Below are 25,224 nucleotides of genomic sequence, written 5' to 3'. Positions count from 1 at the left end.
TTAGAGAGGAGATTCTAATGAAAGACAAAGCTTTGTAAAGGTCAGTAAGTTATTTGCTCAATTACGCATTGTAATTGTAATTATTTGCATTATGTATACATAATTACTAGGATTGTTTAGTATGTAGAATTACCTCTGAAGTGTTCATTTACAGGCATATCTGAATATTAGGTAGAGAATTATGTAGATTGTTAGTTTTTGGTCAGAATTAGTTTTGTAGTTTGCTATTAGGTTACTTCATAGTAAACTAGTGCATTTTTTCATGTGACATGTTAGAATTTACACATGCTTGAATTGTGAATTTGGAAAATGGCTGAAGTGTGTAAGATAGATATTATGTATGTATGGATATATCAGAGCATGGATATTTGAATATTTGTGTACTTTGTATGAATTGTAATGTAAAGAAATGCATCTTATTGTTTAGTATAATGGGATTAGGAATATGTACTGATGTGACACAATTTATTGATGTATGTATGAGAAGTAATTGATACCATGCTTTTTTTACGACGTTGTTTACCATACAAGAACATATGAGAATTTCGATGTGAATGACTGCATGACTGAAGAAATTTAATAGCCGTTATCTGATGATAGGCTGGGTGTAGTGTGAGATGAGAGGGCTAAAGAAAATATTGTACTGTCCTTGTGTTTTCACAGGAAGCTTTTTGGGGGACAGAACTTCCAGTTCAGTTGAGTCCCAAGTCTCTAAGAGGGGAGGTGGAAGTGAGATTAGTACAGCAGTCATTGTCGACAAGTCTAGCCAGTGGAGAAAGTCAAGGAGGAGGAGGAGGAAAGGAGTTGAGGAGAAAGTGAGAAGGAGGAAAGGATTGAGGAGGAGAAAGTGGAGAAGGAGGAGGAGTATAGAGAAGTCGAGGAGGAGAAGGAATTTGGATAAATAGGAGAGAAGAATACACAGATGAGTAGAATAAAAGGACAGGTGGAAATCTGTCTCACACTACTAATCAAATGATGCAATAGGCTATCACAGAATCAAGCGGAAGGAGAGTACTTGGGAAATTTTAATCATTTGACTATTGTCATTAAATTGTTATTCATTGAATTTCACTTTTTTGTACATTCAATCATTTAACCATTGGCATTGCTGACTGGGGGCTCAGAACTTTACATCTATCTTTCACTAATTTAACTTCCAACCAAAATCAAGCCTGGCTGGGACTTCTATAATAATTTAAATAAAATATTGGGAGCACCCCACCCCAACCATAATAACACACATACCACAGTGGCGGCATAACAACCCATCACACCACCGTGGTGTAGGACTAAATGTTTGCTATAATAAAAAAACTGACAAACTTGAATAGTTGTTTTGATGAAAAGTACAAATTTATTGAGAAAAAATTATTCTTGGACACAATAAACTGTCTAGGTTCTGTTCTGAAGTTTTACATTTTTAAACAGGGCTAAAAGAAAAATTAAAGTAAAAGTATCAACCTGACCACTGGCAATCAATGTGCTTAAAGACAACAGTAATGGCAACAATTTGCAAAGTTAGTGTACTCTGTGCTATTTCAAGTACATTTCCACATCACAAACAATCAGTCATTTGCATCAGCAAATAATTTTCCTCACAGTGATCAAAACTAAATTTCAATCCAAGAAAGTCACAGACAGGCAAATGAATGTAAACTTTCTGTACAATATTAGAATTATAGTGCACATAATTTTACTCTGTGCCTTTTCCACTTTCAAAGGTGCTCCAAAAGTTATGGAATGGAATTTTATGACAGAAACAATTCAAAATAAACTTTTCCAATCAAACTAATGTATGTATTTAAAAATAATAAAGCTAACTAAAATAAATTAAATAATTTTTTCTCATTAAATAATTACAACCAATTACATAACAAGATGATAATTTGTATAAATTAAATACATTATGATACTCGTCTCAAGACCATCATTCATTCAGTGGTGATAAAACATTGCCTGACAATCTAAAAAACAATATAAAACCTCATTTTTATAAACAATATGGGGAAAGATAAAACTGAGTCACATTAATGCGAGATAAAAAATATAAACATTACATAGAGAACCAGTAGGATTGAATTTCATGTTAAATTTTACTGATCAAGAGGATTTTGTCAAATTCTGGGTCAATTTAACATATTCATGAATATTAGCATGGAGAGTAGTCTGGAAACTTAATAATACACGTATTTACGTATAATAATACACGCATTTATGTATAAAAATACATGCATTTATGTATAATAATACATGCATTTACGCATTTATGTATAATAATACACGCATTTATATATAATAATACACACATTTATGTATAAATACACACATTTATGTATAAAAATACACACATTTATGTATAAAAATACATGCATTTATGTATAATAATACACACATTTATGTATAATAATACACGCATTTATGTATAATAATAATACATGCATTTCATGATGAATCATAACCGTTAACAGCTAAAATCTAACTTTAATGTACATGTATTTGGCTTCAATGTGAGCAATCAAACAAGCTGTTATGTAGATGGTACTTGCATTTTTAAAAAGGCTCAGAAGTAGATACCAGTAGCTTGGATTATAGTCACATTATCCCTAAAAGGTGTTGTAAGTAATGGTAACCAGGACTATTGTTGATTGATCCATATATGGTACTGTAGGTAACTGTAGCAAGGACTATTGTTACATGATCCATATATGGTATTGTAGGTAACTGTAGCCAGGACTATTGTTGATTGATCCATATATGGTATTGTAGGTAACTGTATCTTGGACTATTATTACATGAACTTTACAATGTGCTGTAGGTAACAGCAACCAGGACTATTGTTGCATGAAAAGGTGTTACACAACCCAAGCACACAGACTATACTTTGTGAAAACCTGAGCGGAAGAGAAACATCACAGACAACAATCTGGCAATATGGTTTCACATGTGCATAATTATATTGCTGCTATTGTAATGACAAGTGTAGGTCTAACCTACAAACAAATGCTTTCCAGTTTATGAATAATAGACTGTATTCAAGGAAAAGCAACATTTCACCTGATTTAGACCCAGTATTTCACACAGACAATGAACAGACTATTTGACAATAATCAACATATCAGTCTCTCAAAGAGATCGATGACTGGTGTCATCTTGCTTAAGAGATGTACCAGTTCCATTTATTCTCATCATCATCTTCATCATCACTGTCTTGATTCTGGCTTTCTTCTCCATCCAGGTTGACTACCGGAAGACCTTTAGAGGAATTCACTTTCTTCCATATTCGCCTAAGGAGAAAAATCAGACAGTACTCTGACTAGAATAAAATTTACCAACCTTACCTAAATTGTGAATGGAATTTCATTCATCTGCATTGAGCACATCTGAACTCTTTAATAATTTCATGATACGTATTTTAAAGCTACATTTAAATATTGTTTTTCTTATCATTAAATCGTTTTAAGTTTTGTACTTACCAATCAATATTTCCTAGTTTTTGCAGAATTTCTGCATAAAATCAAATCAAAATCTTCAATATGAATGTTAACAATACCGGTTCATTCATATGTCAATATGAATAATAACAGTACCAGTTCATTCATATGTCAATATGAATAATATATGTTAATATGAATAATAACAGTACCAGTTCATTCATATGTCAACATGAATAATAACAGTACCAGTTCATTCATACCAGTTCATTCATATGTCAACATGAATAATAACAGTACCAGTTCATTCATATGTCAACATGAATAATAACAGTACCAGTTCATTCATATGTCAACATGAATAATAACAGTACCAGTTCATTCATATGTCAATATGAATAATATATGTTAATATGAATAATAACGGTACCAGTTCATTCATATGTCAACATGAATAATAACAGTACCGGTTCATTCATATGTCAATATGAATAATAACAGTACCAGTTCATTCATATGTCAATATGAATAATAACAGTACTGGTTCATTCATTACTTTCCTAAAACTATGTAAGCAAGCAGAAGCTCACACATTACTCCACGTCTGTAGCAAAAGCTAGTGTCTTGAAGCCATGATTAATAAATTATTGAAAGTAAGTCACATGGACCAAGTTTTAGTTCATGGCATATTTATATACAATAATTGTTACTTTGTTGGCAATGTGCAAAACAGTATTTGAAGAAGATTATTCTGAATATATCTTGAAATGTAGGCAACACTAACCCATTCATAAAATCATCGAAAGAAACTTCCCTTCAAAGAACTGTACATATGGCCTCCATAGGTGTACTAAAACAGGAGATGCTGCATGGGCAGAGGGGATGGATGGATGGACAGACAATCTAAATCTTGTATCACAAAGTGGAATTTAATGCTCTTGTAGACTTCAAGAACTGCAAAATTCACAAAGCTAAAATACCTTGCATCTCTTTCACTAGTATCAGCATCTTGTACGGCTTCCTTTAGCTCATTTTCCATCTCTGTATTGCTGTTCTTGAAATACTCATTCTGCTTCAGTAGTTTCTGAACTTCAACCTAAAATGCAGTGTTCAGTTTGCAAATACTAAAAACATGAACAATGACACATTATCTATGAATAGTCACAGCAACTGCAACTACAGTGATATATGAAGCATAAAATGTCTACAACAATATTTTGATCAAACAATGAAAACCAAAAATAACACAAATTCACTGAATGAAAAAATATCTTAATTTAAATATAGGAATACAAATTTGTGCATTTATTTTCAAGGGTACAATTTTGCATTTTTTTCTTCCAAAAATGACATTTTTCTTCATACATAATTTCATGGATTGTGAAAACGCTTTAATTATTTACACAGAAAAATAAATCTTCAGAGAAATCTTAAATTTATGGTTTTTAGCCCAATGAAAATTGGTACCCCACAAAAAAATGAATTCATGGGAGATGCAATACTGAAAGTCGCCTTGTCTTGACCTTGGAAGATGAAAACAGGTTAAATTCGTCATTTTATTTCATTACTGTCATAACATATTTTATTTGAGTATCACTACCATCAGAATCATCATTTTATCTGAGTATCATTACCATCAGAATCATTTTATTTGAGCATCATTAAAATCAGAATCATCATTTTATTTGAGTATCATTACCATTAGAATCATCATTTTATTTGAGTATCACTACCATTGTGATCTTCATTTTATTTGAGTAACATTACCATCATAATCATTTTATCTGAGTATCATTACCATCAGAACAATTTTATTTGAGCAACATTACCATCATAATCACCATTTTATGTATCATTACCATCAGAATCATTATTTTATTTGAGCATCATTACCATCAGAATTGTCATTTTATTTGAGCATCATTACCATCATAATCATCATTTTATTTGAGTATCATTACCATCATGATCATTTTATCTGAGTATCATTACCATCAGAATTGTCATTTTATTTGAGCATCATTACCATCATGATCATCATTTTATTTGAGTATCATCACCATCATAATCATCATTTTATCTGAGTATCATTGCCATCAGAACTGTCATTTTATTTGAGCATCATTACCATCACAATCATTTTATTTGAGCATCATTACCATCATAATCATCATTTTATTTGAGTATCATCACCATCATAATCATCATTTTATTTGAGCATCATTACCATCATAATCATCATTTTATTTGAGTATCATCACCATCATAATCATCATTTTATTTGAGCATCATTACCATCATAATCATCATTTTATTTGAGCATCATTACCATCATAATCATCATTTTATTTGAGTATCATCACCACCATAATCATCATTTTATTTGAGCATCATTACCATCATAATCATCATTTTATTTGAGTATCATTACCATCATGATCATTTTATCTGAGTATCATTACCATCAGAATTGTCATTTTATTTGAGCATCATTACCATCATAATCATCATTTTATTTGAGTATCATCACCATCATAATCATCATTTTATCTGAGTATCATTGCCATCAGAATTGTCATTTTATTTGAGCATCATTACCATCACAATCATTTTATTTGAGCATCATTACCATCATAATCATCATTTTATTTGAGTATCATCACCATCATAATCATCATTTTATTTGAGCATCATTACCATCATAATCATCATTTTATTTGAGTATCATCACCATCATAATCATCATTTTATTTGAGCATCATTACCATCATAATCATCATTTTATTTGAGCATCATTACCATCATAATCATCATTTTATTTGAGTATCATCACCACCATAATCATCATTTTATTTGAGCATCATTACCATCATGATCATTTTATCTGAGTATCATTACCATCATAATCATAATGCTCTACAAGTAAATACCTCGGTTTCTTTGATGCACTGTTCTAGATGTGTGCACACAGTGAGAGGTACAAACTGTTCTCGGAGTCGTGTTCTCAGTTCATTGAGGGCATCAAGCTTCTCCAGAATAAGAGCTTTAGCATGCTGTATTTCATCTTCAAGCTCTACTGGTGTCTCATCCACATATACACTTGCCACCACATGTGAAGGGCCAGGTTCTGTTGGCAATTCAGATAGAAGTCAAATAATATACAGTAAAATGCCTTGATATTGTAAAATCTGCTGTACCAGCACCTTAACATCAAGATCATCTCATAAATGTCAACTTCTAAAATCCCCAATTAAAATATCCATTTAATTTTAATTGTCTTTCATAAATAGATATGCCTGTCTAAAATGGACATTGGCTACATTTGTGCCTCAAGGTCTAAATCTCTACTGCATATAGATGACACTATACTTTGTTACCAAAAGAATCCAAAAATAACAATTTCTCACAGGAAGTTTTAATTTTTGTACTTCTTCACTTGTTAACTATATTCAGGTAATGGGGTTCTGTTTAAATAAATAAAAAAATATACAAATACAGGAATATATCTAAGTATCTGAAACTATACCATGATTTACAACCAACATATAATAATCTGCCAAAATAGTATGTACATTTATTTACATCTCAACAGTGTTCAGTCACAATAATGCAGTCCATGGGGAGCTTGTTATAATATACCATGATATTGGAAAGGCCAACTTATATTGACTTATATTGGGGTATATTATATGGAAATGCACAAACTGAGCCAGTATGTAAATGGTATGATCTATGTACAGTGGTTCCTCACTATAACAGCCATAAAGTATATTGTGATAGATCACCTTATACTGGGGTACTTTAAATGGAAATGTAGAATTGAGTTTGATAGTATGAAAATGGCAAGACCTAAGAACGTCGGATCTCGCATTATAACTTGATCCAGGGGAGTTTATAAGCATATACTATATATGCAATGACTATATACATATGACTATATACTATACATGCAATGATTATATATATGACTATATACTATATATATGCTTATCACTATGATAAGGGAAAGATCACCTTATACTGTCTGACTTTATAAGGAAATGTAGAATTGTGTATTATGAAAATGGCAGACCTAAGTATATTGGTCCCTTACTATAACACTGTCCAGGGGAGTTTATAAAGTATACAGTGATACAGGAATGATCACCTTATCCTGAGGTACATTACATGGAAATGCAGAACTGAAAGCCGGTATAATGAAATCCATTACCATACCCATCTTATATCAGGGGCAACTTTATACTAAGTTACTTGATAGTGAAGGACTACTGTATAACCTTTCCAATGGAAATGACAGTTATGCTGTTCTCAAATGTAATGACAACAGGAAATAATAATTACTTATAATGGGAACTGTATTCATGTTGTATAAGGGATTGTGCTATATTGATGTTCTTGTATTATGGAATCACTGTATTATGTCCTACACAAAAAGATTTAAGTATATGGTACCATATTTACACAGGTATCATCTTATCAAACTGAAGATCTAGATATGCCATTGCATACATCACCAAAAGAAAAAGGTCTTTGCTCTCCACTGTAATACTAATTTCAAGCTGAATTACAGTGATTTTGTCCTTGACTACATTAAAAACATACAAAATAAAAGCTCCACATAGTATAATTAATGGACATTTTTAGCACAAAAGTACCACAAGAAATGTTTTGAATAACAAAAATAGTGCATAGTAAAACCTGTCAAAGAAAACAATGACCTTTGCGACTTGTGACTGCAAGTTCCCCATTCAAACTTAGTTTTTGAACAAATATCATGCACTTAACACCATTGATAGCATCATTACATCAATTATGATTATTATTATAATTATTATTATTATTACAGTCAACTGGCATGATTTCCTATTCATACAATTTTCCCTATCAAAAGGTTTCATTTTTATGTATATTTAATTTAATTATTTGTCTGTTAGTTTTAAAAAATGTATTCCATTACAAATTATTTTAATGTATTATTGCTTTCTGGACTTGATTTTCTCTTCAGAATTAAGTTCAGTTCTGTTTGACTTGATTGATTTTTTCAAATTTATTTCATTGATGTAAATACCTAATAATAGAAACATTGTATCTAGTTGCTGACCTTAAAATCAGTGACAGTTTTGGTAAACAACTTTTAAATTTTTTTTATATTCTTTCTAAGAGTAGGAATCATTAAGATGAGCTAAGGTCATACTTGGACTATGTGAAGTGAGGCAAGTGTTAATTCGTAAACAAACTTCTGATTTTTCCATAAGAATGAACTCTTGACCCCCATCTGGGAATCTGTTTTGTGTTTTAGTTAGTCTTATAACTGATGTTATGATAAGAATTCTGTCAGTCATGCCTTAACACTTGAAATGTCAAGTTGTTTTATGTTGTGTCCAGTTTGGGGTTGAAATTTTACTTTCTTCTAATTATTGAATTCAAGTGACTGTTTTTCCTGGAAATACAAAAGCGCTCTAAGTTAATTCTTGAACAAAGACATTTACGGGAATTTATACGGAATTCAAAAACTAGAATAATATTTTCTGTGAGTTGACAAGAGACTGTTGACACATCAGTACAATGCTGACTATCGCATACACCATCACTTTCCATCTTAGATTTTCATCAGGATTTAAACTGTGATTCACTTAGAACTTTTCGTCAATAGGACTTGTGTTTTTTAATTCTTAGATTACTATTTGGATTTAATTTGCAATACTGTAAGTTCTGTTTTCTTTTTATTTTTACTTTGTAGTTTAGGTAAATAAATTATTTGTTAAATTTTACGAAGCTTGTTGTCTTCACTCTTTTTTGTTACTTATTTTAAGAGTATAGAGTCATAACCAATTTTTCATTGTCAAATACTCATGACTATTTAATGTTGATCTGGCATGTACATAGTGACAATCTGCTTTTCTTGAAGCACACTTCATTTTGAACTTATGTAAATATGCAGATTATTTCATACTATTATAATAATTCATGTGCAATTCACTAATCTGAGAGAAATGAGCAGTGTGTAAAAGCTGAATCTCATTTTTTGCATTACAAACAATAATCAGGAAGAGTTTACCATCATCATGATCACCAAACTTTTAATAAATATTTACCATAGAGTGAAATTATTGGATAGGTCAAACTTGATAAACTGTACACAGTAAACACTGACAGAAATTACTGAATAGGTCAAACTTGATAAACTATTAATACACAGCAAACACTGACAGAAATTATTGAATAGGTCAAACTTGATGAACTGTACACAGTAAACACTGACAGAAGTTACTGAATAGGTCATACTTGGTAAACTATTAATACACAGCAAACACTGACAGAAATTACTGAATAGGTCAAACTTGATAAGCTATACACAGAAAACACTGACAGAAATTACTGAATAGGTCAAACTTGATAAGCTATACACAGAAAACACTGACAGAAATTACTGAATGGGTCAAACTTGATAAACTAAAGCAGACCTGCAGTATAATTAGTTCCCTATTACTCTTTCCTGATGAATACATTTAGAATGGTAATCAGCATATCCCCAACTCCAGACAAATGGAGAAGGACATAAGAATGACAATTAACATTGAATATGATCTAAACATTGAATTTCTAAGCAACATTGTGGCTTCAATCAAATTCTTAAAATAACAATGCACTGGGAAGATCTAACAATATAAAGTTAAACTGACAGGCTAACTTGAGTTTGGTGAGTATAGGCAAGATATGTATGGTATGCCACTGTTTGATTAAGAAACACCGGGTTGCTCACTGCAACCATTTAATACACAAGTTTTATTGAGGAAATTTTATCATGGGTTAAAGGGAATAGCCCTTGGGACCATGTGACTGTTATGGCAGGTTTGACTGTGTGTACATACATACATACATACATATATACATGCATACATACAATATCAGTCAACTGTAAGATAAAAATGTCTATTTTTATATGTATATCAATAATTCTTTAAAACAAGTAGAAAATTTGCATATTTTATTAAAGTACACTGGAATAAAATCCTTGTACCTGGTTCTGGTGCATTTTGTAACCATTCTTCCTCTGCTTTTACTTCATCTCTCAAGCTGCAATTCAAAGTGTTTAAATACATGAATTCTACAGAATGCTATGACTTGCCTGTCTTGTCAGGCATACTCCAAACTTTGCAAAGTTAAATGAGCAAAAGTAGGTTGCTGTAACACAATTTTCCTAAGAGTGAATATTAATCTAAATAAATTAATACCCTTTTAATGATTCATGACAAAGATTATCCATTACAAAGGTGGATGAGAATAGAATTCAATACAATACATAATCAGTGGAACTTAAAATGTATCAAGGTAAGTCAATGTAACCTGTCATATGAAATACAAATCAAGATGATTAAATATATTGTTTGATGATACACATTTGCCAGAACAGGAACAGGGTAACAAGGCCAAAATAAAAAGTATATGCATTTCTGTCAGCTGACCATCCTTCTTTCTCATTGGGTCATATTAAATATGAAGATTGTTTAAAACAAAACAACTTGTCTATGCTAATTTTAAAATCAGTGCAATAGGAAACAGACATATTGGAGAGGGGGCTAATACATAATTTCTGTTATTTTTCTGCATTTTTACTTGTTTAATAGTTGGATTTAAACTACTCAAAACTACAATAAAGTACTAGCAACATTGATAGAGAATTTTATTTTGGATTTAACCTATGGATAGTGACATATGTGTGAGAAAGTAGAATTTAGTGAAAACTCTGGAGCATAAATGTAACTTTGGGTTCAGAAAAATGTTTGCACACAGCAAAGTTTGTATTATCGATATTCTCATATCTTCCTTTTCTTACACCCCATCCACTAAAGTATAATGAGCCATAATGGCACATCAAAACATCCTTCAAACTTCCTATTTCTAAAACATACTCTACAAAATTGAAAATTTAAGACAAGGTTTGGTTAGATAAAGTTAACATCTTACATTATAGCAAACTTAAAAATTGTTGTTTATTGTTAAGTTTAGCAAATGTCATGATTGGTTTTAATTGGTAAAGTATATTCTCAAAAGAAACAAGGATCATAATGTTCCAGCATGAATACTCTGACTTTAACATGTCAATCATGTCATAGCATGAATACTCTGAATTTAACATGTCAATCATGTCATAGCATGAATACTCTGACTTTAACATGTCAATCATGTTATAGCATGAATACTCTGATTTTAACATGTCAATCATGTCATAGCATGAATACTCTGACTTCAACATATACAGTCATCAGCATGTCCAAGCATGAATACTTTAACATGTACAGTTACTATCATGTCCAAGCATGAATACTTTAACATGTACAGTCATCATCATGTCCAAGCATGAATACTTTAACATGTACAGTCATCAGCATGTTCCAGCATGAATACTCTGACTTTAACATATACAATTATCATCATGTTCCAGCATGAATACTCTGACTTTAACATAAACAATCATCAGCATGTCCAAGCATAAATACTTTAACATATACAGTCATCAGCATGTCCAAGCATGAATACTTTAACATATAGTCATCAGCATGTCCAAGCATGAATACTTTAACATGTACAGTTACCATCATGTCCAAGCATGAATACTTTAACATGTTCAGTTACCATCATGTCCCAGAATGACTACTCTGACTTTAATATCATCATGTCCCAGCATGAATACTTACTTTGGCATGAACAGTCATATAAAAACAAAGAAATATTTGTATTTTCTGGGTAGGACTTAGTGTTGAGAATCACTCAATAATTATGTTGCTTTGTTTTGTTTTTGTTGATTTTAATGGCAATTTTAACACATTACTGGCTATATCATGATAAGGAAATGGGAGCCAAATGTCTTTCACAAGGACACACTGCATAAGGCAGTTGAACTGGACTCTCTTGGGTAGGCACTGAACCCATGACCCTTACAAGTCAGACATTCTACCAACTGAAGAATCATGGTTCTTAGTTGAAACAGAAAGACTGATGATTAGTTCAATGTAACTGAAGAACTAATGACATGGCAGTAAGTTATTTGTATCCTATTAAGTTGAATGGTCAACTGGCACATTTCTTGAAACCAGTTGTTTGTGTTTGGATTGTACTAAACAAAAGCTATATTTACCTAAAATCTGTTATTCATACCTTTTTTAAAATTTAACTTTTAACAATTCAAAGAGTTAAATTATATATATATATATACACACAATTATGGAAAATCACAACTGAACATTTAGTTCCTTCACTTTCTGAGTAAAGCTTCATTTATTTTAATTAGCTGACACACACTATAAGAAGTCAAATGACATTATGCATGAACAGTGCACAGACAAAAAAATTTCCCATACCATATTTGTTTTTGTAACACTCATCCAAACCCAAACATCATAGACCCAGATCTGCTGTCATATAATGAATGCACCAGCAAATCAGAGTCTTTACTGTTCATCCTACTTTTGATTTCATAGAGACCTGCACCAGCAATTCTCCCTCACTATACTATTATGTTCATGGAAGTCTTATAAGTGGACTGCTTCACATGTGAGGTCACTGTATAATGAGGTATTTTAGACATAATATTAAAATTAAATAATGAAATTGGATTCATGAACATGCTAGTCCTGTATAAAGGATCACCTTATAATGATGTAATAATGTAATATATATATATATATATATATATATATATATATATATATATATACACACCTCTCCCTTGTTAACTTGCGCACAACAAGGTCCAAAAACATAGATCACCCTATAAGCGAGGGCGTGAGTTATCGAGGGACCTCCATAACAACATGAAATTATACCATCCTTGAAGTATATTGAGCAAACCACTGAGGAGGGGGGAATGGTCTGTTTAATGGCTGAATACTCATTTTAAAATTGCACTTGGAATAATTATGAATAAAGCGCGTTTAATCTATTGATTGCTTTAAAATGATGTGGCTTATAGTGAGGGAATACTGCAAGAACAAACTTAAAGACCTATGACTGCAAGAACAAACTTAAAGACCTAATAATGTTTCCTACCTTAAATATTTTCAGCATTTGTTTTTTATGTTTTCTAATTTCATGGTGTTTATTTTGTAATAATATCAATCCATATGTTTTTTATGTTTTAGGTGTTGTCTAACATTGTAAAGCACTTAGAGCTTCTAAATCCGAGTCGGATTGAATTCTGATTCATCTTTGTAATGCCTTGATTATGCAAAGTAAACTTTCTTCATGGACAAAATACAACAAAATGTTATTTCAAAGTTTAAAGTGGATATGTAAATGAACATCTCTGCTCAATAAAAATTACTGCACAGTACAGGTCTTTCTGCCATTCGGATTTTCTTTTACTAACTTAGTACTTTACCTTTGATTTATTTCTAAATAACGTTTAGCTTCATCCTCAAGTTTATGTACCAATTCTTTAATGTTGTGAAGTTCATGTGGCCGTGAAGTACCCCGTGTTGACATCTGTTCTACTTGCTCTCGTAAAAGTTGACTGTGTTTTTGAGTTTGGCTATCTAATAGCTTGGTGATGTAATTGTCATATTCAGCCTACAAAACAGAGAAAGACATTCAGATGAAGTAATAATAATAAATACAGAACATTTTTCTTGTGTTAAAGGATGATGATGATAACAATGACAACAATGATGATGACTATCATGATGATGATGATGATGATGATGATGATGATGATGGTGATATATTTACCTTGATGCATTTCAAGATGTAACCAAATGTAGGAGTGTCATCAATGAGATCTTCAAAACTATTACTGTAGATCTGAAGTTTATGGAAGTTTGGCCCAACTCCTGTAAACTGCATGGAATTCAACTCCTGCAATAGCAAAGGACAAATCTGAACCATGTCAGTATAAGGGTAATGTAGCTGATACGCTGCAAGAGGGTAACGTAACTGACATGCTGCAAGAGGGTAATGTAACTGACATGCTGCAAGAGGGCAATGTAACTTATATGCTGCAAGAGGGTAATGTAACTGATATGCTGCAAGAGGGTAATGTAACTGATATGCTGCAAGAGGGTAATGTAACTGACATGCTGCAAGAGGGTAATGTAACTGACATGCTGCAAGAGGACAATGTAACTTATATGCTGCAAGAGGGTAATGTAACTGATATGCTGCAAGAGGGTAATGTAACTGACATGCTGCAAGAGGGTAATGTAACTGATACGCTGCAAGAGGGCAATATAACTGATATGCTGCAAGAGGGTAATGTAACTGATACGCTGCAAGAGGGTAATGTAACTGATATGCTGCAAGAGGGCAATGTAACTGATACACTGCATGAGAGCAATGTAACAGATATGCTGCAAGCAGGCAATGTAACTTATATGCTGCAAGAGGGCAATGTAACTGATATGCTGCAAGAGGGTAATGTAACTGATATGCTACAAGCAGGCAATGTAACTTATATGCTGCAAGAGGGCAATGTAACTGATATGCTGCAAGCAGGCAATGTAACTTATATGCTGCAAAAGGGCAATGTAACTGATATGCTGCAAGCAGGCAATGTAACTTATATGCTGCAAAAGGGCAATGTAACTGATATGCTGCAAGCAGGCAATGTAACTTATATGCTGCAAGAGGGCAATGTAACTGATATGCTGCAAGCAGGCAATGTAACTTATATGCTGCAAGAGGGCAATGTAACTGATATGCTGCAAGAGGGCAATGTAACTTATATGCTGCAAGAGGGCAATGTAACTGATATGCTGCAAGCAGGCAATGTAACTTATATGCTGCAAGAAGGCAATGTAACTGATATGCTGCAAGCAGGCAATGTAACTTATATGCTGCAAGAGGGCAATGTAACTGATATGCTGCAAGAGGGTATAGTAACTAATATGCTACAGAGCAATGTAACTGATATGCTGCAAGAGGGCAATATAACTGATACACTGCAAGAGGGCAATGTAACTGATATGCTGCAAGAGGGCAATGTAACTTATATGCTGCAAGAGGGCAATGTAACTTATATGCTGCAAGAGGGCAATGTAACTTATATGCTGCAAGAGGGCAATGTAACTGATATGCTGCAAGAGGGCAATTTATTTTTTTCATGGACCATATTCCCCATTATCAGACGTGAATTTCATGTATACAGTGTAATACCAATATGTCAAGAAAATTGATTGAAACATGTGAAAATATAACAATCCCAGTTTTTTATGTCATACAGTGATAAGCAATTATAAAGACATGTTGGACCATCAGGCCCATATGCTCCTTCAAATTTTAAACATACATGTAATTATTTAAATTCTGGTCATTAATAGCATTGGTCACTGTTCCACTGGAATTTTAAATATGTTACAACTTAGGTGAAACTGATGACTTTTTGTCCTTGTAGAAAAGCGTGTGCAACACATCTATCCAAAAGAGAAGTTTATTCTTCATAAAAAGTTATTCTTCATATGAAAGAGTCATGAACATTTTTGTTCTGCATGATTGCATGAAAACGATTGCTTGAATCAGGGCTAGGCAGGGCAGTGGGACATGTTTTTTCACCACTGTAGCCCTGTGTTTGATTACTTATGTTTACATATATTCAGATATGTAGCTGCCTATTCAATATATCTTAGCCAAATTTTTCAAAATATATATAATTTTCCAAATAAAAAATTAAATATAGTCTTAAGCTGCAGCCTGTAAACCTGATGTTAGACCAACTGATGTTATATACCAGATCCATGTCAGCCTGCAAACCTGATGTTAGACCAACTGATGTTATATACCAGATCCATGTCAGCCTGAAAACCTGATGTTAGACCAACTGATGTTATATACCAGATCCATGTCAGCCTGTAAACCTGATGTTAGACCAATTGATGTTTTATACCAGATCCATGTCAGCCTGTAAACCTGATGTTAGACCAATTGATGTTTTATACTAGATCCATGTCAGCCTGTAAACCTGATGTTAGACCAATTGATGTTTTATACCAGATCCATGCCAGCCTGTAAACCTGATGTTAGACCAATTGATGTTTTATACCAGATCCATGTCAGCCTGTAAACCTGATGTTAGACCAATTGATGTTATATACCAGATCCATGTCAGCCTGTAAACCTGATGTTAGACCAATTGATGTTTTATACCAGATCCATGTCAGCCTGTAAACCTGATGTTAGACCAATTGATGTTTTATACCAGATCCATGTCAGCCTGTAAACCTGATGTTAGACCAATTGATGTTTTATACCAGATCCATGTCAGCCTGTAAACCTTATGTTAGACCAATTGATGTTTTATACCAGATCCATGTCAGCCTGTAAACCTGATGTTAGACCAATTGATGTTTTATACCAGATCCATGTCAGCCTGTAAACCTTATGTTAGACCAATTGATGTTTTATACCAGATCCATGTCAGCCTGTAAACCTGATGTTAGACCAATTGATGTTTTATACCAGATCCATGTCAGCCTGTAAACCTGATGTTAGACCAATTGATGTTTTATACCAGATCCATGTCACTTTCTTTCAACCCATATTCTCATCCATTTGACTGTCCAACTCAAGTACAATTGGTTTTCATTACAAATGTTCAGTTAATGGCTATTGAAAATTCAAATTTTTAAGATTATAGTCAGATGTCCAAAGTGGTGCTACATTATTGCTGGAACTGTATTACAATGGAAAGCATGACCACAAGGGATATCTGCATATAATGAAAAAGTGAAAGGTTGAACTGGAAGACTGTTGATGCCAGACCTAGGATAGAAGCATTCTGGCATCTGTACCATACCTCCTGCAATCTTCTTTCTATATGTTCCACTGCTTTGATTCCAGACAACACTCTCTGCTCCTCTGAATCTTGTGTTCTCAGAACAGTGGACTCAAACTGCTTCATTTTCTGAAACTGGTCTGTCTTTGTCACACCCACGGTGTGAGAAGGCAAAAATGTATGCCTGAATGTCAGTAGGCCCTCTTTTTCAAGATTTCGTGTAATATCTTCCATGATATCATATTCCTCATCCTCAGATGGAGAAACCTTTTTAACTGATGAATCTTCAAAATTTGGTCGCCCAAGTCTTGGAGAGGGCATCATTATCTCTTGTGGTCTCAGTTCCTCAATCAAGACTCCGTCATCCAGTTGAGTGTATAAAGATTTCACAGATGAGACACTTGGAGACTTTGGAGGAGGTTCTTTCTTAAAATCTTTATATGGTCTAGGAGGAGTTGTCCTCTTTCTGGGAGATGCACAAGGAACACTACCTGTAGTACCAACACTAAAATCAAAAAGAACATCCTTCATTTGTGTTTCCTTTGCGGATTCATACATGAAGATGTCTTTTGTCACTGAAATTTGTTCCTCATTCTTTTTCTCTTTTTTCTCACTTTTGTTTTTAGCACTTTTCCATATTGTTTTGGATGGAGAATAGGCTACTGGAGGTCTGTGTAGGTGAACTTCATTAAGATGTCCACCAGCATAAGTATAAATGTCCTGTTTCTGAACAGTCTCTATGTTGTTGAGAATTCCCCTCAGTTGTTTGAGTGAAGTAAACTTATAAGCTGTCATTCTGGCTTGAGTTAATGTTGCAGGAATAGTGTTACCTAAGGATTGGCATTGGTTCTTTATGGGTCATAAGAGAGCTGAAAAAGGCAAATAAATAGTATCATTAGACTGGAATATCTTTGATTTAAAAAGAATCCAAACAGCAATATCACATTTTACAATGCTGTCTTTGATTTGAAAAGAATCCAAACAACAATATCACATTTTACAATGCTGTCTTTGATTTATGAGAACCCAAACATCAATCTCAAAGATACATATTTTTCTCCTTAAGTATTAAAGATCTTAACTGTGTCAATAATATCATAACAGTGAAACAGAAAAGAAACTGAACAATTCTATATTACAGCATTTTGAGTATGTGATATATATATATATATATATATATATATTGAAGAAAACTGCTGTATATTACCTACATCTGTAACTTAGCAGTGTTTTACCTCTGAAACAAACCCTGGCTTACAAAGCATTAGCCAAACTGTTGGGTTGCTCTCTCCTGGTGCTGATTAACAATTAAATTTAGTTTAGTATGCAGCAAATGTGATTGGACTTGATCAGTTAATGTATAATGTATGAACCGTGATAGGATTGTTGAATAAACATGAAAAGTATAAATGCCAAGGAACAAAGTTTCACTGAGTAACGTTCATAGAAAAGTAATGTTTTAAACTGAAGTATAAGGCTAGAGACATTATTATCTTGAATCTTGGATAAGAAACCAGTGCCCTGACAATGCATCAAAGTGATATCTTTTACAAACAAGGTCAATTTGCTATTTGATAAAGTGTGCTACAGCAATGTCCAGTGTAACAGGTTCAAAGACATGATAAGCTCAAAGAAAACAACTAGGGTATCTACATACTGTATGTATTTGTATCTGAGTAATTTCTGACTTACATATAAAACTCCACCTTGACCTAGATTCAACCTCAAGAGGGAAAAAAAGATAAATTTTCATAATCAATATGTTTACTACTATTCATGTTTTAAACTGATCTCCATTTTAATTAGTTGACAAGTACTGTCTCTCAACATGCCAGACCATCACCTGCTTTTAACGTCTGCTTACAATAAATATAAAACAATTCATCTTTATGAGAAAAACATGTATTTTAATGTTAAAAGCAACAAATAAATTAAATTTCCATCACTATTAATGGGCAAGTGCTGAGTTGTGACTTTGGCCCTAATCTTGAGACAACAATATAATTAAAAAGGTTAACTCAGATTTTATTCACCTATATATGCATTATCAAGAACTATACAAATACATATCACATCCATGTGTATAAGATATTGATTTACACAAAACACAGTAAGGTCCTTTGACCATCAATAGAAAAATATCAGTCATAGCCAAGTTTAAAATTTTTTTGCCATTACTGACTCGTGCCTAAAGGTGCTGGGTTGGTAGGAAATGAAGCATTCTTTCATCTGTATAACATGAATTCATCTGGTCTGGGTACTCCATCAACAGCATTTGAACCTGAGTATCTTTAATGCTTGCTTACTTTTTATGTTCACTTATATAGATGATTGACAGAGCTTTCGGATACCTATCGTCAATAAAGGATTTGTTTAGTGTCTCAAATACTGAAACTATTTTGTCTTGTCAAGGCAGCATAATTATTTTTTCTGATACTTAATAGCCCAATGCTTTACCAGTATATAACTTTGCTCTATAAAGTCTATACACAGTCTATAGCCCTGCAATGCTTTATATAACCTTGCTCTATAAAGACTATATACAGTCTATAGCCCAATAGCCTAATGCTTTATATAACCTTGCTCTATAAAGTCTATAGCCCAATGCTTTATATAACCTTGCTCTATAAAGTCTATACACAGTCTATAGCCCAATGCTTTATATAACCTTGCTCTATAAAGTCTATATACAGTTTATAGCCCAATGCATTATGTAACCTTGCTCTATAGTCTATATACAGTCTATATCCCAATGCCTTATATAACCTTGCTCTATAAAGTCTATATACAGACTTTATAGAGCAAGGTTATATAAAGTCTATATACAGTCTATCGCCCAATAGCCCAATGCCTTATAATGAATCTTGAACAGCCATACAATGATGATGACATGGAATTTACCAACGAAGTGTTGGATCAGCTTGGAGAGTGTGCCAACATTGATGGTGATTTTGTTTCACTTGTTAATGATTATCTAAATCACAATGGCATTAACAGACCCATGTACATGCTCAAATAAAATCAATGTGACAGCCAGATAGGTATCAACTGTTGAAACCACCCTGATGTACCAATCTGACTCAAGATCTATTTTGAATCACTGACAACACCAAGCTGGGGCTTAATCAGTTTTGTCCTTAGTAAACCTGAAAGCATTAAAACAACTGCCAGAGACATAAATATTCCCCAGAAAAATATTTTCTATAATTGCATGGCAGCTGTACCTTGAAGGAAGTGCACAGTTGACTTGCACCAGAGTGAGATGCATCCAGACAAGGCCAGCCTGTAGAGTATTTATACTTGGTGGTGACATTATTAATACAAGAAATGTAATGGACACTCCAACTTATATATGCATAAACATTATCAAAATGAAACAAGAGCTGTAAGAAATTGCAAAGAGGAGTGCCATATCACAAAATACAAATTCCTATGTGTTGTTGTGGATAATGCTTGTGTATTTGCCACAGCAACAACTGTTGGCTTCAGTGTGGCAGTAATCATGACAATGGGGACTATCATTAGCACCATTAACACAGCAGCGTTTGAGGCCATATTGGCAGAAACAGAAAACTTTTGATGGCTCCATGCATGCATGGAATTGGACCATTAGCACCTTTAAGGCTGAACCAAAATAGGCAACTAATATGCATGAGTAAAAGCACGGTAAATGGAAGTGAAAACCTGTATTGTAACTGGGAGGGCCTGCAAAGTGGTCTTGTGCACATATACATTTTAATACATTTTACAAATGTGGAGTCCTGCTTTAAGTGTTCCCTGGAGTGTATCTACAGTGACTGCTCAGTTTCTGCAAATTAAACTTTTGCTTTATGAGGAAGGCATTGTTTAGATAAAGGAATGCCATGTGAAGCAATGTGCAAACATTTCTGATCCAGCTTGTACGTACTGAAATGCAATCACACTGTCAATGCAACTCAAAGGTGTCAATATTCTTAAATTTGATAGCAAGGAAGTTTTTATCTGTAGGGTAGATGATCAAAGCTATTTGTCTGCTGCACAGTGAGTAGTTATTTTATCACAGCAAAATGGAAATACATGTATGTCTTCTGCTTTAGTTTGACAGGTACAGTTCCTATCAATCTGCCTGTGAATTAAAGCTATCTCTAATGAAAAAGTCCATCTTTGAGAAGAGATACAACTCACACTCATTTTCATCAGGGTCAGGGGGGCATTCTAAACTTGTTCATAAAAAGACAGGCTAAGTTTATGGTTCACAAAGAATAGTCATATATGGCTTGTCACAGAACTCTCATATAAGGTGACTGTCTTTTGATCTTGGCAAGTATAGCACTTGCCTAATCTGATATTGTTTCTGAAGAATTTAAACTGTTCTTTCCGAGCCTAATTTATATAAGTTTGCTTAAAAAAAGAGTCAGTCCTCTGTTTTACAGTCATGTAAGCTGTCAAACAGTACTGAAATTAGTGTTTTGTCATGTTGCACAAAACAAAGATAAGTGGTTACTTTAAGTCAGTATTGATTTAATTTAAAGGATGGATACGAGTGAGAGGTTACAGTAATCTTGTGTGGAAGATAAATTTTGGAGAGAACATATATATGAATTATGATTTTGTTCAATAGAGAATACAGAACAATTAATCTTGATAATAAATAATACTAATAAAACTACTACAACTAATAATAATAATAATAATAATAATAATAATAACAACAACAACAACATGATCATGATGTTTGGTGTATGGTATTTGTTCAAAAACCAATTCTTAAAGATAAACATGTGTAAAGATGTCACCCGTGAACAAAGGCAAATTTTACCTTTTCCAAAGGGTGGCCATTACATTTAAAATACACAAAATTATTCTACTGGTCTATTTTTTTAGCTCTGAGGTCATTACACAGTTATGCAATTTTACTAATATGCTGAAAAAAATCAAAATCTTTTTATTTTAAATGCAGTGAACAATACTTGTGTCAGTCTCATACTGCCAAGAGACACATTTGTCAGCTAACATTGTAGGCTTCAATACTGACATGGGAACATAAACATGTAAGTTGTTGGGTGACGAGTTTGCTGTTGCAATCAAGCTTGCTTTTCTCCATTTTACTTTAAATTAGTAAAAAGAAAGAATAAAAGTTACTAGAACCAATCTTTATTTGTAATGGATCATTTTACATTTCCTTCCAAGAAGTTTCTCTTTTTAAAATTACATATATTTGTCGGGAATATGCTTTTCTTGTCTGCTCCCAAACCTGTTAGAGGCATGGAGAGTTCCTGATGGTTACATTATTCTGTGTACAGAAGCTCTGTCTTCTGCATAAAATTAGGTAAAATATCCATATAGCAGTTTCAGTTAAAAGAAAGCAATCTGGACAAAAATAAAACTGATGAAACTAAAAATTATCAAATCACAATGTTAAAAAGATTATTGTTTTAAAAGAAATTCATTTAGATATTTGGTGGGTCAGTCTCCATATGCAAATAATTTTTCACTTTTAGTATAATCAAACTATTTGGTAAATTCATGAAACTACCAGCTGAGACAACAAACATAGTTTTATTAGCTTAAAGGGTGTTTTGAAGGCTGCATGGAAAAACTATAAAATGAAAATGGATTACTAGGTCCACATAGTATGCACTGAAATGATGTGAATTATTACCTCTGATTCAACCAGGAAATCATGGCATGCATGCTCCAAGCAATTAAATTTAGGATAATGAAAAAAGCTTTAATATAATGCAATTCTGAGCTGGTTGAGCAATTGTCAAGTCAGTGCAATGCCACTAAAAATCAACAACCAGAAGATGATACATTAAGGTATTAATAAAGTGTTGTCGGGTTTCGTTTGTAACACCAACTTCGAATACAAACGTTAAAGACATTTCAAGTTTAAATCCATGGAGAATGTAGCTTACGGTCTCCATTATTATCAAATAAGTGCAGTTTATATGGGGCAGGGGTGAATATATGTCTGTCACACACCTTAATACTAGTCCTACAATGTAAGACATAACACATGTTGCTTTTGTTTTAGTGCAAAACAAATACCAGCGTAAAGGTCTTACATGTAGGACTAACCGTATTGCTAACTCGATTGAGAATTGGAACTGTGAGCATCAATTTTAATACCAACAGGCAGTACAAATCCAGATTTCCATGATTATAAGACTGTCGAAATTGGAACATGTAAAAGTGCAAATAAGTCCTTGTAGTGGTCTCTACTGCCGAGTACCTTAACAGCAATACCAAATACAAGCCTCACACGGTACATCTGAGATAGTGTGCCAGAATTTCACTTCCGTGGTGCAAATTTCATGATAAACGGGGTCATAAGCTAACGTATGACTATATGGAATTTACTCACATTCTCGTAACTAAACCTCTTCATAGCATATTGAAAATAAAATATTTTATGAAGGAAGAGACGTCGCATTCCTTCTGCTAATCGCCATATTGATTACAGTTGTCATGACATTGTGGAGAGTATTTACATGGGAGATAACTCTGCACACCGTGTATAGCAAAGTGAGAATAAAACAAATTTAAATAATTTAGTGCATCCTAAAACTCTTTAACCTTTTATCTTTATAATATCAATTTCTTACTCTGACGGATTCCTCCTTTTAAAGACTATGGTTAGAGAGAGAGAGAGAGAGAGAGAGAGAGAGAGAGAAATAATAGTTGTGGGCTTATTAATGCCCTTTTTCAGCACACGATACATGGTGGCCAGTATAACTGATGGAGGAAGAACCTGTACGAGCCACCTTCCCACTGGGAGCAATACAGAGAATAAATTTTATGTCAGTTGATGGTGATCAAAGAACTAAATGAATTAGATGAAAACCATACACTGTATAGCATTTAAATCTTTGGTTTTCATAATTTGCACAATTATAAGAATCATTGTACTCATTATGGTAACTACCTGTGCCCACAAATATTCTTATATAATATAGTAACTTTTTTATCATATTTTCTATCAAAATATATACTTATTTAAATGACACAAAAATGGTGTTATAAGTCTTATATGAATACAAACTATCGTGTTTTTGGGTGCGATTTATTGTGGTCTATTGATATATACCATTCTCTTGTTGCATGGTAAATATTTATTGTTATTTGTTTTGTGTACATTGTTTGAATGCCGTAAATTACAACTATACTAGTTTCATATCCAGATATTTTGACACAATGTTAAGTAAGATATTGTGCCAAAGAATATTTTTTTATGATTGATATTATCTACAACGATTGATGTATTCTATATGTCCACCATCTTTGTTTAGGAGGCAATTTATGTATTGGAGACACCTCAGATTTTCATTGTGCAGTGTGTACAAACATAAACTGAACACCAAGAAGCAGTTTATATAACATGGTTTTACACAGACTAAGTTCTGCTAAACAATAAAATAATGCACTTACCATCTCCTGCATAGTACATGTTCTAATTTCCCCCCACCATCAACTCATTTGGAAGCTTATGTTTACTGTTATATGTCTGACACAATGATTTTAGTGTTTGGTCATATATTTGTATTAGAAGTGTAAAAATATAATCAGCATTCAGTATTTGTCTTGATTTTCAATATTTGACTATTTAATATTTATTATGTCTTCGATACCTGTTAGCATTATGTACTGTTTTGGCAGAGTGTTACATTGTGTAGTGCAACCGAAGCTTATAAATAACAGGTGTTGTGCATGCCAGTCAGTTACAATTCAACTGGCATCTGGTTCATATACAAATGCAATGTATACTATCAGCTTCCAAAAGTGACAGGGAATGTTATCATTCTCTAAATAGAAATTATTTGAAAGAAATCATATTAGAAAATATATATTCATTTCTACAATATTAACATTTAGTAAATTTTGAGAGTAAAGAAAATAAAAGCATAGAGTAGTTGTATGCAGGAATATAGGGCCTCCATAAAACTTATGCTATTTCAGTACATTTGTTTGACTATAATTTTATTGTAACAGAAATGGTCGTCTATAATTTCTACGGGGATTTCGTTTGTTATCAGACAACTTTCTATA

At 32.9% G+C, this 25,224-nt stretch overlaps 1 protein-coding gene across 1 annotated transcript; it reads right to left on the bottom strand.

Annotated features, from left to right (window-relative positions):
* Window positions 1-1,012: 1,012 nt before the first annotated feature.
* Window positions 1,013-23,630, bottom strand: LOC149786079 (uncharacterized protein C6orf118-like). Its single transcript, XM_089976373.1, has 8 exons — window positions 23,543-23,630; window positions 17,218-18,065; window positions 14,160-14,285; window positions 13,813-14,000; window positions 10,453-10,508; window positions 6,362-6,558; window positions 4,412-4,527; window positions 1,013-3,284 (listed from the first exon to the last, which is right to left on the bottom strand). Exons 2-8 carry the CDS (start codon window positions 17,989-17,991, stop codon window positions 3,155-3,157), a joined length of 1,587 nt encoding a protein of 528 aa, XP_089832499.1. The 5' UTR covers window positions 17,992-18,065; window positions 23,543-23,630; the 3' UTR covers window positions 1,013-3,154.
* Window positions 23,631-25,224: the final 1,594 nt, after the last annotated feature.

Source organism: Sinohyriopsis cumingii, chromosome 12, assembly GCF_028554795.1.
Source record: "Sinohyriopsis cumingii isolate HCF-2022 chromosome 12, ASM2855479v2, whole genome shotgun sequence".
Classification (NCBI taxonomy): Eukaryota; Metazoa; Mollusca; class Bivalvia; order Unionida; family Unionidae; genus Sinohyriopsis; species Sinohyriopsis cumingii.
Note: the sequence above shows the minus strand (reverse complement) of the source record. Positions and strands in the feature narration are given on the sequence as shown.